This window comes from Rana temporaria, chromosome 1 (assembly GCF_905171775.1).
Source record: "Rana temporaria chromosome 1, aRanTem1.1, whole genome shotgun sequence".
Taxonomy (NCBI): domain Eukaryota; kingdom Metazoa; phylum Chordata; class Amphibia; order Anura; family Ranidae; genus Rana; species Rana temporaria.
Genome location: NC_053489.1, coordinates 659,827,686 through 659,844,455, shown reverse-complemented (window position 1 = coordinate 659,844,455; position 16,770 = coordinate 659,827,686). Strand labels below are relative to the sequence as shown.

Sequence of the window (16,770 nt, the reverse complement as noted above, 5' to 3'; positions counted from 1 at the left end):
ATGGTCACTGTGACAGCCAATTGCAGTAATCGCATAACTAGGGATCGTGGTCACTGACAGCCAACCACAGAAAGCACATGACCAAGAGGCACACATGGTCACTGGCCGTCAACTACAGGCAGCACATGTAATGCCTCTGGTGTTGACATTTTAAAGGGCCAGCTCTCACTGTAAAGGGCTAAATAAAAATAATTGGACATCTTGTGCTTTGTCACTTTTCTATTTTTATTTTTTATTTTCAGGTGGAAGAGGAGCTGCAGGAGCAGGAGTTTCTAGACCGCTGCTTCCAGGAAATGTTGGACGAGGAAGACCAAGACTGGTTCATCCCTTCCCGAGACTTGCCGCAGGGTGTTGGGCAGTTGCAGCAGCAGTTAAATGGTCTCTCAGTCAATGACACTCATAGTACAGAGGACATCTTGGTACGTTGTTTACCTTCCTTCAGTGTTGAGACTGAATCTGACTTTATAAGTCATACTTTTCCATTGTCTTAAAAAGGAACTTCAGTTTGCTTTTAAATCTGCAGAGACCAATACTGTAGCTGCTAACTTCAGATGCTTAACATGGTTTCCTACTTTACACGTTCACATCAATGCGTTTTGCAGCCGGTCGCCTTTTTTGGAAATGGTCGGGCCTTTTCCCCACATTTTGCATGTAGACTTCAATGGAATTGTTATGCGATAAAAAAATGTTTTCCCCCAGGTAACATATAAACTGTATATAGTTGCATACTAAGGAGCGGGCTGGCTGGGAAGCTGGCCGCTGCATCCTTAACTTATGGGCCGGGCCTGTATTTCAGACTGTTTACAAGTTAAAAACAATTATTTTTTTTGCTATAAAACTGCTTGGAACCCCCAAACTTTATAATTCTAACACCCTAGAGAATAAAATGGCGGCCATTGCAATACTTTTTGTCACACCGTATTTGCCCCGCAGTCTTGCAAGTGCTCTTTTTTGGAAAAAATGTGCTGAAAAAAATAAGACAGTAAAGTTATATTTATATCTATATTTCTCATATATATTTTGAAAGATGTTGCGCCAAGTAAATTGATACCATACATGTCGTGGTTCAAAATTGCGCCCGCTTGTGGAATGGTGTGCAACTTTTACTCTTAATCTCCATAGGCAACATTTAAAAATTCTACAGGTTGCATGTTTTGTTAGGAGGTCTAGGGCTAGAATTGGTGCTCTCACTCTTCCGATCGCGGCGATACCTTTGTATGCATTCGCTTCTGTGCGTGTGCTGGACGGGGCGCCTTCTTTTATTGATTTTAAAACCGGTTTTAAAGAAGAAAAAAATAATTGGGTCACTTTTTATTCCTTAATAGGAATTCTAATGAATGTTAACATCCCTTGTAATAAAAAAAAAAAAGCATGACCGGTTCTCCTTAAATATGAGATCTGGGGTCAAAGTCCTCAGATGTCATATTTGGACTTAAATGCTAAAAAAAAGTTGTCATTTGAAAAAAAAAAATGGCCCTTTTAAGAGGTATAGGCGGACGTGATGTTTTGACGTCACTTCCACCCTGCTATGGAGACAGGTGGGGACCATCTTGCCCTCACTCCTATCCATACCAAGGAAGGAGAAGGACCCCATCGCCTCCGCCACTACCAACGGCTCTGGTAAGCGGGGCCCTCTCCCAACTTTTTTTCGGCAAATCCGCCACAGAGTCCGCCATTATCGCAAACGGAACCGCCCACTGAAAAGATGGCTACCTTGGTTGTGGCAGTAGCTGCTGCTGTTACTGAGGCATCCATCTTTAAAGTGCAGACCTACATACAGTGGGCGGACGTTAAGTGGTTAACCGATGAGTCATCAGTTGTCAGCGGGATTCCACACTGACAGCTGAATGTTAAAAAAAAAAGCTGGGGAGAGAAACGGTGCCCTTCAAGTCTAGTATGGATTTGGGGGGGGGGAGGGGAAAATGGTGAAGATGTAGGTCGGGAGAGGACGAGCATGTGCCCCCCCCCATCTCAACCACAGGCATGCCTTAAATGTGGGGGGGGGGCGGGCTCTGGGACAAGGGCTCTGCCCCCATCTCAAAGCATCTTTTCCCCCGTCGATCCCCGTTGAGCAGGCAGATGACAGGTCGGGATCGGATGATGACGGACTGTAGAGTCCGTTGCCGTCCGATCCGCCAGAAGGATGGAAAAGTAGGGTTTTCCTCTGTCACACTTTGGCGGATTGGATGTCAGCGGGCATGTAACCGCTGACATCTGTGGCTCCATAGCGGAGCACGGAGCTCCTGTTCAGGTCTGCATTTCTGGAGTCTAGCATCCGACCCCCCCCCATACACCAGGTTCCTTTTCCTAGTAAAATAGAACTAATTTTTCTGGCTGTATGGCCAGACTTTATATGTATGCCAAATTGTTGTTTGGGTTCCATTCTGGTTTCTCTCTCCAATCCTAACACCAGACCTCTCCCCCCATCGGTGATGAAGGGCACTGCTATTTTTATACGTAGGCCTGTGCTTTGTCTGTAAATGAATGCCGTGTAAGATTACATTCGCATGCATTTTCTCACAAAGTTTCTCTTGTTTCAAAGGAGAAGAGAAGCCGTGAAGATCATAACTTAGAGCAGCAGTTCTTTTTTTTTTTTTTGCAAAACGGATCAGGCCTTAGCCCCATACACACCATCAGATTTTCTGCAGGTTTTTGTCTTCAGATTTACCAAAACCATATAATATGAGGTCAAACTTTAAGAGTTTCAATGTAGATGTAATCAGGCAGGCCATTGCACTACATGGTTTTGGTAAATCTGAAGACAGGAAAATCTGATGGTGTGTATGGGGCTTTACAGTACTGGATGGAAATTGTATGTTTTCTATGGATGTGTTCAGACCAAGGTGACTCTGCGACCCAAAAAAAGATTCCAACTGGAAGTTCTTTACAGCAGAAGTCGTAATATACTTCTGTGGTGGCCCGTGTCTCCTGGTTTACCTCTGTTCCAGCTTTGCAGCCTCCATCAGTGTTTGGTTATTAACCTCTTCGATTGTGGAGGATGCCCGTGTACCTCGCTGACTGCTGTGGTTCTCCCCCACACGCCCCCCATATGGCACAGCCCTGCCAGTGTCTTGTCACATTCGGCTCCCCATCAGATTTCTCCGGAGGTGACGTTCCGTCGCCGCCATCTTGCTACACCCCACACCATTGCACGGTAATGATAGTGTGAAAGGGGCAAGCGAACATCTTGTTACACCCATCGGAGTTTTAGATTTCACGGTTATTTTCAACACAAAACGGAGCTTATGTGCTTAAATACAGTGTTTGGAAATCCGACGGACTGTTTACATGTTAAATGTGAAAATCGGAGGTGTTCTGTCACATTATCAACCATGTGAGGTCAGCAGGTTTGCTGCTGCTTTAAAGATTTAACATGTAAACAGTCTGTTGGATTTCCAAACACTGTATTTAAGCATATAAGCTCCGTTTTGTGTTGAAAATAACTGTGAAATCTAAAACTCTGAGTGTAACAAGATGTCCACTTGCCCCCTTCTCACTCTATCAACACTGTGCAATGGTGTGGGGTGTAGCAAGATGGCGGCGACAAAACGTCGCTTCTGGAGCAATCTGATGGGGAGCCAAATGTGACAAGACGCCGGAAGTTACATGTTGCTTCTGACCTCCCAGGGTCATAGAGATGGGCAGGGATCACCCAGTCCATGGCCAACTCTATGGTAATCTGATTGCATGGGAGAGCCTGGAGGGGGGCAGATGTCCCCTCTCGCTGCTTGTAAAAAGCATTGTGGCTGCATAGCCCCAGGACAGCTTTTACATGGATTTGCTGGCTGGAAATGCTGATCTCTGAATGGTGCCTGTAGCTGTAAGCATTCAGAAATCGCCACTTCATCCTAAGGATGTCATGATATCCTACACGTGGGAAGTGGTTAACCACTGCCCGCCCATATAGCAATATGTTGTGCGCAAAGTGGTCCTGTTATCCCGACTGGAAGTGATCGGGATAACCCACGATCGCATGCCTGCTGGTGTGCGCATTGTGGCGATCATTGATGTGGTGTCAGTTTGACACACCGTATCTCTGATCTGGGTAAAGACCAGGGGTGGGCAATCTCGGCCCGGGGCTGTGGTGAAAATCCCATCATGCCTCTGCCTCCAGGAGTCATGCCTGTGATTGTCAGGGTCTTGCAATGTCTCATGGGACTTGTAGTTTCAAAACAGCTGGAGGGCCGAGTTTGCCCTCGCCTGGTAAAGACCCTCTGTCTAACTCTTTACCGCATGATCAGCTGTGTCCAAACGCAGTGTAAACAGGAAGAGCCGTTTGGACTAGAGGAGAGCCGATTGGCTGCTCTCTTAAATGGGGGGGGGGGGGGGGTTTTGTGCTAATTATCAGTGCAGCCCCCCCAAGGATGCCTACCCAGGACCACCAGGTATTAACTTTAAAGGTGCCAGTCGGTGCCCAGCAGTAAAGCCTGCTTATCGGAGCCATCCATCAGTGAAGGAGAAAAATTGTTTACAACATTTTTGCTTAAAAAAAAAAAACCCCTGAGGTTGTTAAATACCACCAAGAGAACGCTATTTTGTGGGAATGAAATGATAAAAATGTTTGGGCACAACGTAGCATGACCGCAATTGTCATTCAAAGTGTGACAGCGCTGAAAGCTAAAAATATGGGCCTGGGCAGGAAGGGGGGTAGAAGTACCCGGTATAGAAGTGGTTAAACGCTACACCTGGAAGATTTGTATTTTGCAAACCTGCGTTGGTCAGATTCCAGTGTAGATTACTTGGTGACTGAATACAGCAATCTCAGGGCGCTGCCAGATAACGGTAATCCAGACCAGCTCTGTTTGTTTGGCGGTAGGCGGGTCCATAGAACCGTGTGTGTGTGTGTGTGTGTATGTGTGCGCACACCAATTTGTGGGTTTTGGCTTCAGTGTAATAATTAAACAGACTGAATGTAAGCCAAGTAAAGTTTACACGGATCTGCTGATGGCTTCCTAAGCCCGAGAGCAGAGAAGGCCGAGGATTAGATTTAAGAGTTAATTGGTGTCCCTGGATAGAAAGATATTTTCTTTTAACCCTTTCACTGTCACGCTTGTGTGGCAACAAGACCAGCTTCAGCTGACCAGTCTATAACCCTTTGCCTATGGCAGGCATGTCCAAAGTCCGGCCCACGGGGCAGATTGCGGCCCTTGTTCCGGTTTAATGTGGCCCCCTTGGTATTGGATATATATATCTATATCTCTCTAAATATTCACAAATAACACGCCCAAGCTCATCTCTTCACCAAACACAGCCACAAAGGGCGAGATAATTCTTGTTGGGCAGTGTATTAGTGCTCAGTAAGGATGAGCTCCGGCGTGTTCGCATGGTACACGTGCAGAGCCCGCCAGGAAGTCTGCACGGCGCTGCGCTAATCATAGCCAGGGAGACATTTCACGATCCCTGCAGCCGAGCATCGGGACAATGTCTCCCTGGCTGTGATTAGCACAGCGCCGTGCACACTTCCTGGCGGGCTCTGCACGTGTTCTATGCGAACACGCCGGAGCTCATCCTTGGTGCTCGGACAAACACACTTGGACCCCTTTCACACTGGGGCGGGAGCCACGGTGGCGGTATAGCACCGCTAAAAATAGCGGCGCTTTTCTGGCAGGGTTCGGCCGCTAGCTGGGTGGTATTGACCCCTGCTAGCGACCGATAAAGGGTTAATACCATTGTTTTAAATGGGAAGGAGCGGAGCGCCACTCCTCTCACTACTCCAAAGATGCTGCTTACAGGAGAGCCTCCGACTTTCACATTGAGGTTGCTGGGCAGGAGTTTTTCAGGCGGTGTAGCAGTGCGATTTTTAGCGCTGTACCACCTGAAACTCCTCAGTGTGAAAAGGGGTCTTAGACTGAATTTTAATGGTTCAAAGAATGTCAGGCAAAATGGTCGGCCCTCACGCATGTTCACTTCATCAAATATGACCCTCTTTGAAAAAACTTTAGCCCCGGACCATTTGGCTGCCTAAAGACCAGAGCACTTTTGCGATTCGGCACTGCCTCACTTTAACTGACAATTGAGCGATGTGGCTCCCAAACAAAATTGACCTTTTTTTTCCCCACAAATAGAGCTTTCTTTTGGTGGTATTTGATCACGGGTTTTGCGGGTTTTATTCTTTGCAATATAAACAGTGTGGCAATTTAGATTTTTTTTTTTTATACTTTTTGCTATAATATCCCCCAAAATAATATAAAAACATTTTTTTTTCCCATTCAGTTTAGGCCCATATGTATTCTACATATTTTTGGTAAAAAAATTGCAATAAGCGTTTGATTGGTTTGCGCAAAAGTTATAGTGTCTACAAAATCAGGGATAGGTTTATGGCATTTTTTTTATTTGACTAGTAATGACGGCGATCATCGCTTTTTTTTTTTTTTTTTTTTTTATCGTGACTGCGACATTATGGCGGACACATCGGACACTTTTGGTGCTATTTCTAGACCACTGACATTTATACAGCGATTAGTGCTATAAAAATGCACTTATTACTGTGTAAATGTGACTGGCAGTGAAGGGTTTGAGTGTGTCCTAGGGATGTGTTCTATCGGTGTGGGGGGGGGGGGGATGGGCTATGTGCGACACGACACTGATCACTGCTTCCCATCACAGGGAGCAGTAGATCGGTGTCCTGTCACTAGGCAGAACAGGGAAATGCCTTGTTTACATCGGCATTTCTCCGTTCTTCCTCGCCGGGACTAAAGGGTACGTTAATATGCCAAGCCGTGGCATTTTGCCGACTTGTATCGGCGTGAGTCGGTCGGGAAGTGGTTGTGATATGTAGAACGTATAAAGTTGAAAACTTGTGTTCATTACATTTATTACTTTGTACCCTCCAACTAAGGGTTAAAATAAAAACACATGGGATGTCCCCCTCCCACTGTGCGTCTCCAGTCTCTCCCATGCAATCGGAAAGCCTGCGAATAAATGCGGCGGTTTGATCTCAAGCTTTTCAGCATAGAGGAGAGATGTGGGGAATTGTAGACCCCCAGATCTCTCCGTAAAAGAGGACCTGTCATGCCCTATTTCAAGAGATGTTTACATTCCTTGTAATAAGAATCAAAAATTAAAAGTATAAAAATAAAACTCTGTATATATTTTTTTTGTTTTATCCATCTCTTCAGGCGGCGGTGCTGTAAATCAGTGGTCATCAACCTTGTCTTGCAGGGCCCACTAACAGGCCAGGTTTGCAAGATAACTGAAATACATCACAGCTGATATCATTTGCTTCTCAGTGATTGCAGTATTCTAGACTGCATCTCCCCAGGGTAATATATAAAACCTGGCCTGTTGGTGGGCCCTGCAGGACAAGGTTGATGACCACTGCTGTAAATGATAATGGTGATCTCTTGTGGATTCGAGATCATTTATCAGTGGCGGGAGAGGGGCCCTCCTCCACCGCTTAACGGAGCCGTCGTTGGCGGCGGAGGTGATCGGGTCCTTCTCGCTGCTTGCTATGGATACGAGTGAGGGCAAGATGGCCCCCCACCCGTCTCCATAGGGCGGAAGCGATGTCAAAACGTCGCTTCCGCCCATGCCCCCCCTTTTTTTTTTTTTTTGCATCTGAGGTCTTTTTGAGCCCAGATCCCATATTTAAGAGGACCTGTCATGCTTTTTTCTATTACAAGGGATGTTTACATTCCTTGTAATAGGAATAAAAGTGACTTTTTTTTTTTTTTATCGCGTATAATAACCCCCCCCCCCAAATTTTTTATAGCGCCCTGTCCCGACGAGCTCGTGCGCAGAAGCGAATGCATACGTGAGTAGCGCCCGGATATGAAAACTGTGTTCAAACCACACATGTGAGGTATCGCTGCAATCGTTTGCGCGAGAGCAATAATTCTAGCCCTAGACCTCCTTCTGTAACTCAAAGCATGCAACCTGTAGAATTTTTTTTAAACATCGCCTATGGAGATTTTTTAAGGTGAAAGTTTAATGCCATTCCACAAGCGGGCACAATTTTAAAGCGTGACATGTATCAATTTACTCGGCGTAACATTATCTTTCACACAATAAAAACAAATTGGGTTAACTTTACTGTTTTAGTTTTTAATTCAAAAAAGTAAATTTTTTCCAAAAAGTGCGCTTGTAAGACCGCTGCACAAATACGGTGTGACAAAGTATTGCAATGACCACCATTTTATTCTCTCGGGTGTTAGAAAAAAAAATATTTGGGGGTTCTATGTAATTTCCTAGCAAAAAAACTTGTTTACGTGTAAGTACGTGTAAGTTTACGTGTAAGCCCCCGAGCCTGAAAAACAGGCTCGGGGGCTTACGTGTTTAACCACTTCCCGCCCAAGGACGTCGCGTCATATGACGTCCTGAACTTTCAGTGTGGATATCTGAATGATGGGTGCAGCTACAGGCATCATTCAGATATCCATCTCTTCAGCTGGTCAATCCGTGCACCATAAGAACGATCATAGCGGCAGTTCCGCTGCTTGATCGTTCTTATAGGCGGCGGGAGGGTACGCCCCTCCCGTCGCCATTCGGTGCTTCTTCTGGCTCTCCCGTGCCATCGGAGACCCGGAGAAACGGTCTGCTGGCGCGGGATGTGAGGCAGAGATGACTGGTGACACATGGTCACCACCAGTCATCTCTATGATTGTCGGCAGCCCGGGGGCGATGTTATGACGTCACGCCCGGGTACCAAAATGTAAACAAAGCCGCAATCGCGGCTGAAAGCATGAGATCCGTAAAAAAAAATTCACGCTCTCTCCTCCAGGCTGGAAAGCATGAGATGTGGGGTCTTGTTGACCCTGCATCTCAATAGAGAGGACCTGTCATGAACCATTCCTATTATAAGGGATGTTTACATTCCTTGTAATGAGAATAAAAGTGATAAAAAAAATGTGTAAAAAAAAAAAAAAAAAAAAAAAAAAATAATTTAATAAAATAAAAAAAATACTATTTTTTTAAACGCCCCTAACCCCAGTAGCTCGCGCTCAGAAGCGAACACACGCAAGTCCCACCCACATATGTAAACGGCGTTTAAACCACACATGTGATGTATCGCCGCGTGCGTTAGAGCGTCGGCAACAATTCTAGCACTAGACCTCCTCTGTAACTCTAAACTGGTAACCTGTAAAAAAAAATAAGCGACGCCTAAGGAGATTTTTAAGTAATGAAGTTTGGCGCCATTCCATGAGTGTGCGCAATTTTAAAGCATGACATGTTGGGTATCTATTTACTTGCTGTAACATCTTTCACATTATACAAAAAATTGGGATAACTTTACTGTAATTTTTTTAATTCATAAAACCGTTCCAAACCCCCCCCTTCCCCCCCCCCCCCCCCCCCCGCGAAAAAAAAGTGTTTGAAAAATGATTGGGCAAATACCGTGCGAGTTAAAGTTGCAATGACTGCCATTTTATTCCCTAGGATGTCTGCTAAAAAAACATAGTGTTTGGGGGTTCTGAGTAATTTTCTTGCAAAATTATGATTTTTGCATGTAAGAGGAGTGCCAAAATAGGTCCGGTATGGAAGTGGTTAACGTGCCCCATCCCCTCGTGCTTACACGCAGAAGCGAACGCATACGTAGGTCACGCCTGCGTATGTAACCACACATGAGGTATCGCCCCGAACATTGGATAATAACTCATTGGATAATAACTCAAAACTGGTAGCCTGTAAAAAAAAAAAAAATTTAAAGCCTTTGGAGATTTTTAAGTACCGAAGCTTGGCGCCATTCCATGACTGTATTTTAAAGTGACATTTTTTGGCATCTATTTAGTGTAACATCATTCACATTATACAAAAAATAGGGGTAAAAATTCTCAAAAAAAATTCATGAGTTTCTTTTTACCCCAAAAAAATCATGTTTGGAAAAATTGCTGTACAAATGCCGTACAACAAAAATTTCAAGGAGCGCTATTTTATTCCCGGAGGGATTTGCTAAATGTATGTTATGTTCTGAGTAATTTTCTAGCAAAATGTTTTTATTTTTACACGTAGGAATGCCAGAATTGGCTTGGAAGTGGTTAAAATGGCTTTTTCTGTTTTATATATATTTTTTGTCTTTTTTTTTTGATCTTTATTTTATTTTATTTTTCTTCCTCTTTTAGAGCAAAAGTACCCTGAACCCCGACGCAAAGGAATTTGTCCCAGGAGTGAAGTATTGAACATTGCAGGCGACTTTTTAAAAACAAAACAGAAAAAACAAATAAAAAAAAAATTACACAAAAAGACTGTTCCTTATACCTTCAGGATAAAGCTGCACAAAAAAAAGAGGGGAATATTTGGGGAGGTGGTTAATAAGCGATGCTTTAACTCGACACTGTGACTCGAGTACCTTTAAATATGGGATTCTGTTTTTCTTCAGGCGTTTAAAAGCCGTTCCCTCCCCCCATTTACAGCATAGGATTCGGTGGTATGCTTGTCGGACTTATTTTTTTATTTTTTCTTTAAAATACGGGGGTTCCGTTTTCATCAGAAGGCCACCTGCTGTTGTATTTAAAGCGAAAACAACATGGAAGAATCGTAATTAAAATCATCCTTTTTTTTTTTTTTCCCACCATCCTCTGACAGTCATCCGTTTTCATTGACCATTCACAGGAAGATGTGATTTGTAGCTTCCAGCATGAAGATGGTTTACCTGAATTCCAACACTTGTGATTTTTAGGGGACATTTAACATTTGTTGTCATTTCAGTGCCATTCAGAGGGCAAATACACAGCTTAAAGGGTTGTCTTATTATTCATTTTTTTTTTTTTTGTCTGGACTTGGTCCAAGTCTGTGTTTAGCTTTACTCAGGAGAGCAGACCCCTGATGGTCCTCCAGCCTGGAGAGCCATTGGATTTTTTTTTTCAGTGTTCAGTTTAAAAGGCGCCATCTTTTACCCGGACTTCACCGTCGACAGCTTGTACCTCGGACTTGAGATTTTCTTGCAAATACAAAAAACAAAAAAACAATCAAGCCTGTATACCCATTGTAATTATGCTGCAGTTGAATTACCGGCCTTGACTTCTCATATTAGTGTGATTTAGTATGACACTAACACTAAGCTACGTATCGTGGCTGACGGTAAGTGATGTTACAAAGGGGGTACAGTCGCGTCCCCTTCAAACATGCCATGGCTGCGCCATATTAGAAATCAGTATGAGACTTTTCTATAGTCCGTTACTGCCGCCAAACCATAACTTTGGTTTGTCTGATCTTAAATTAAAAAAACGCTACAGAGTAAGGTTGAGCTTAACTGCGCAAGACCTTGCAGTTCCTCCAGAACAGAAGACCCCCCTACCATGGTGTGGCTGCTCAACCCTGCTGTAGTCTAAGCTTTTTTCTTTTTTTTTTTTTTTTTTCTCCACAAGCCAGGCGCTATGGTCCATCGTCACTTGTAAAAACATGGCAAACGGGGATTTTGGAAATGCAACCCCCGATTTGCCCACATGGCATGCACCTCCATCTTGCATTGATCCGTAATGTGCTCGGTGGGTAGAAAGAGAGAAACAAAATAAGCTACGTTTTAAAAAAAACTGCCTCTACAGTTGTATTGTTTTTATGAAGTGATATGGCCACACACACACAAAAAAGAAAAAAAAAATCAAATAAATCAGCCTGATCATTGTATATGTGTTGAGTGCTTGTGATTGGTAACATCTGGTCTGAAGATTGTTTTCTTTTTATTAAAGTTGATTTATTCTTATATTTAAAGTGGTTGTAACCCTCAGACATGAAATCTGAACAAAGAATATCCCTCTATAGCAGAGTTCTCCAAATTGAGGCCCGGGGTGCCAGATGTGGCCCTTTGCCTTTTTACAGACCTTGGACAACTTTCATTCACTGACGCCAACAAAGGGGCACCATTCCTCACATTGCTTGGGCCCAGCTCCTCCCCCCCCCCCCCCCCCCCCAATGACGCCAGTGACGGGGCCCAGCTCCCCCCCAATGACACCAGTGACGGGGCCCAGCTCCTCCCCCCCCCCCCCCCCCCAAATAACGCCAGTGACAGGGCCCAGTTCCTTCCCCCAATGACGGTGCCCAATTACTTTCACTGACACTAAAGATGGGGCATTGTTTAGTCCAAGTGACTGGGACATTATCTACTCCTGATGGGCCACAATCTGGCTTCCCTAAAGTCTGAAGGACAGTAAACTTTAAACGATTGTTCTATGGTGTGTACTTAACTCAAGAGCACTAAGTGTAGTTTCTGTCTGCTGCTTCCTTCCTCTGTCGGCATGAATCACTTCTGACAAGTTTTCTTGACACCAAGAGAAACATGGTGACAGGGGAAGGATCTCCAGCACACAGCCTGGGATTGACGGCCTCGGCTCTGTTCTTGTTTCAAGGGGGCGTGTCCCTTCCCTCCAATCGGCTCTTAGAGCTCTTCTCACTGAGCTCTGCAGAGTAACTTCAGCTCAGCCCACTTTTTTTTCTTGACGGCTAAGGCCAGGTTTATAGATCCAGCACCTTGAACAGAAGACTGCAGATTAACAGGTACAACATATGTAGGAGGATTTGTTTCACCTGTGCCTCATCTAAGGCCAGTCACTCCACTGGGTATGTGTAAGGGTTTACAACCACTCCAATTAAGCTATCGGTTTTGCAGAGAGGGATCAATAAATGTTGAAGGGATAGGACCCACACCTTTCTAAGTGAAAATGCTGCATCAGGTTCCCTCCAGTTCTGATCGCATATCCACATCTCTAGGCCAGCTTTCCCCTTCAAAGAAATTGCATGTTTAGTTTCATAGGGCTTTGGTAAGCACAGGTAGGTGAAAGGATACCGATCTATATGTCTGGTGCATGAACCATCCATCCACAGTGGGGTGCCAGTAGCAGAACTTTCTCCAGCAAAGTTGCATTGTCAACACTTCTGTTAGTCATTTTATTTATCCATCCCAGCAAGCCCATAATCATGGATGTAAAGTATAATGTATGTTGTAAGTGTGCACATTGTTTAAATTCATTGCAAGTCTGTTGGAGGTGGTGTGATTTGTTTTGCCCCCCCCCCCCCCCCCCCCCCCAAATCACCGATGGATAAAGTGTCAACCACACACTGAGGTTGATTTACTAGAACTGGAGGGTGCAAAATCTGGTGATGGTGCAGTAAACTTTTTTTAAAGTTGCTGTGACTTGAGTCGCAGCAGTTTGGTTCCATTGCTGCGCATGGGGTGCAACTTTGAACTGTCAAGTCGGAACTGGTGTGAACCCGGCTAAAGGCTGTTCGCTATGTTGCCACTGTTTTTCCCATGCTCAGGTGTGAACAGACACCTTAGAGAACAATTGTTTCTTAATGTTTTTTATTTTTTTCAGTTTTTGTAGCTTCAAGCCTCGGTTGCTTGTCCTCACCTTTTTGGCATACATCTGTTTTGATATCAATGTTTTTTTGATCCTTTTTTTCATTTTTGAATTAAAAAAAAAAAGTTCTCTCAATAGAGAATACAATCCCATGCAAAAAAATTAAAAAGGGCAAAAAATGTTTTTTATCTAAGTGGTGGTAAAGTTTGAAGGTGTTCGCCAGTCGGATATAAAATGCATTAATTAAAGCAGCTTTGTTTTCATGAGTGCTGTATTATATCTAACTCTTACAAGCAGGTGGTGTAAGTACCTTATCCACTTAAAGCGGAGGTTCAACTAAAGGTGAACCTCTGCTTTTTCGTAATTCCCCCCCCCCCCTTTCTCCAGTGTCACATTGACCACCTTTAAGGGGGGAGGGGGGTGCAGATACCTGTATAATACAGGTATTTGCCCCACTTCCGGGTATAGACTCCTGCGGAAGTCCTGCCCCTTCGCGTCACCCGTCCCCCCGTTGTGTTCTGGGAAACATGGCTCACAGAACACAGCGGGGACCAGTGAGGACGCAGCGTGATTCGCAGTAGGGAACCGGGCCGTGAAGCAGCTGCGCTTCACTTCCCGATTCCCTCACTGAGGATGGCGGCGGGGAGAGCAGAGAGGGAAGCAGAGAGCTCAGCCTGGACAGGCAAGTGTCCTTTTTTTAAAAAGTCAACGGCTGCAGCATTTGCGGTGAACTTCCGCTTTAAAAAGTAACTACTTTTTTGGTGAGAACTCTTCCCCTCTGGCTGATCTGTGCATTACAAGGATTTTGACAAACTTTGTTGCAGATTCCTACCTTTTGTTGTTCTGGAGAAATCCCTGTGTTTGTCTGTGTCCATGTAGGAAAGTAAACCTAATGGGAGTGTTTTTCATAGTTGTCTATCTGCTGGTGCATCTGCAGGGCATGGAGGAAAGCTGCTGGGCCTGCTTCCCTTTTTTCGATGTGATTTTACAATTGGGAGGAGTATATCACCAAAAATTAAATTTTTGTTGCAGAGGATGCCTGAAATTTGACTTGTGCAGACTTCTGGGAAAATCGGTGAGCCAATCGCACAAGCAGGAAATGTTTCTGTGGCGGGGGGGGGGGGGTCCATCCTGTAATGTGTACAGTAGAACCTCGGATTGCGAGTAACATGGTTAAAGTGTAGGTAAACCCCTCCCTATCATTTTCAGCCAAGGAAGCTGCCATCTTTACCCCCGTTTAATCTACAACTGCCATGATGCTGCACATGTGATCAATTCTGACACCAGCCATTGGGTGGTTTGACAGTTTGGTTGAGAGCACAACCAATGGGAGTATTGAATTTCCAGCGCATGCCAGAAATTAAACTGTTTTATGGATGGGTTTACTTCTGCTTTAACGAGCAGGATCCAAGCATCTGGTGTGCAGTACATCATTTTGCCAGCGGTGAGGTGGCAAATACTCAGTTTTCAGGGGTTTCTGAGGGCAGCTGAACTATCTTGGGGTATTTACAAGTCTCTCCAGCGCCCCCCACCTCTGGCCACATGTGGTGTTGCTTGCCATTGAAGTCTATGTGGAAGGAATTATTTTCCTTTTCATTGACTTCTATAGGGGAACTCGCTTTGATATGCGGATTATGCTTGTAATCTAAGGTTCCACTGTACAGAACTTCTCCAGGTAGCCATATTGCGATTTCAGAAAATTTCAGCAGCTGCAGATTGAAAGGGATTTTTCCCTTATTTGCTATTTGTTTTCCCCACAAGTGGAGTTGCCAGCACTGCATTAATTTAACTGGTGATTGCTCGGTCATGCAATGTTGCACACAAAATTTATAGAATTTATTTTACTCCAATAGAGCTTTCTTTTGATGGTTCAATATGTGCCTATGTGAAAAAAAAATGTGCATTGAAATAAAAGCAGTACCCAATTGTTTGGTAAAACTTAAGTTGCACTGAGTAAATAGATGCCAAACATGTTGTGCATGCTTGGGGAACAACGTAAATGTTGCTATCCATTGGTGATGTTTAAAAAGGTTACCACTTTATATTTACAGAGGAGGTCTTTGGGCTAGAATTACTGCTTGTGATCTGATCATGGTGATGCCTCGTGTGTGGAACAATTGCGGTTTGCGTAAATTTGCCTTTGTGTGGAGGTGCTTTAAATTTATTACCCCCCCCCCCATTTTTTTTTCTGTTCTTTTACTATAAATATCCCCTGTGCTGGCAATGGGCAGTGATGGGTACTTTTTATGGGGAAATCTATAAGACCCCAATTTCCCTCTTCTGCCCTTTAAAAGCATTTTGATCTCACCAAGATCTGTGTGATCAAATCTTTTTTTAATTTTCTAGAAAATTACGCTAATTGCATCCAGGGAAACCAGTGTATGCTCATCTCTTCTGGAATCCTATATTGGAGGCGAACAGGGCTGATCTGTGTTTGCCTTCAATGATCATCTGGTGGTAATGCCAGCTGGTTGAGCTGGAAATCCTGGTAAAGCCGTGGAAGGCGGCAAGATGGGAGGGGACGTTCCCTTTCACTTTTTGTAAAAGCACTCTAGAGGTGCTAGGCTTGCTTTTACAAGAGAGCAGACCGTTGGCCCTTAATAAACGGTACTGGGGTGGTGTTTGCAGCTGCTGGCATAATCACTTGACATCTTGCGATGTACTGTTACGTTGCTGGACATCAAGTGGTCAAAGCAGAAGTAAACCACCAGAAAAAAATTGTGGCCTGAAGAGCTTTTTGCCATAATGTACAAGTACACAATGCAAATTTCTCTTTCGTTCATGGACAGACACAGCCTTAATCTTGACAAAGTGGGTATTGGCCTTCATTCAGGAGTGACTAGGCAGAAACTTGTAGAAAGTGTTAGACATCACACCTAATACAGTACTGCCCAGGGTGCGGTCCCTCTGGGTATAACCCCCTCTCCATCTCGCAGATCATGTTTTTCCTGCCTAGCAAAGACATGGCTTCCTCTGGGCCCATAGGCCTGGAGATTTATTCCAAATTGAATTTTTTATTTTTTTTTGTTTGTTTGTGATCTACGATCAACTGCCGACTGGGTGACAGGCCAGAGCCTTGTCGTCGTCCCCCCCCCCCCCATTTTCGACTGTGTTGCGACCATAGCTATGCGCTGGGTCGTCCACAACATGCCTGTCGTTCTACAGGTGGCCAGTGAGCTACACACTCCAGGGCACACATATGACCGGTCTATAGGGCCGAGTCGCAGCGGTCAGGCCAACAGTCACCTCTGTAACCGTGCGGAAGATGGTCTGTCTGGGATGCTTCACACATAATCCACACAGGAAGGCCAAGTAGTAATCCCCTGCTTTCGGCAGGAGGACATAGCTGGACATTCCCGAGGAGGTTGAGTAGGGGGTTCCATCCTTCCTTTCCTCCCTTGGCTCTCTGAGCTAGGCTGGGGCCGGGGGTTCACCTGGGGGGCTCCACCTGTCAATGCTAGTGAGCTGCCATGAACAATTTTGCTTACCTGTGTGTTCTCCCTCCATGCTGTCGGTGGCCATTTTGGCAGCGCCTGTT

The 16,770-nt window shown here is 44.7% G+C and overlaps 1 protein-coding gene across 1 annotated transcript in view; it reads left to right on the top strand.

Annotated features, from left to right (window-relative positions):
- The window catches only part of PAIP2B (poly(A) binding protein interacting protein 2B), a 40,878-nt gene extending 29,316 nt beyond the window's left edge, over window positions 1-11,562 (top strand). The window contains exons 3-4 of the mRNA XM_040335529.1: window positions 243-419; window positions 10,059-11,562. Coding sequence (XP_040191463.1) covers window positions 243-419; window positions 10,059-10,115 — 234 coding nt within the window. The 3' untranslated portion in view covers window positions 10,116-11,562. The remainder of the gene's footprint in view (window positions 1-242; window positions 420-10,058) is intronic.
- Window positions 11,563-16,770: the final 5,208 nt, after the last annotated feature.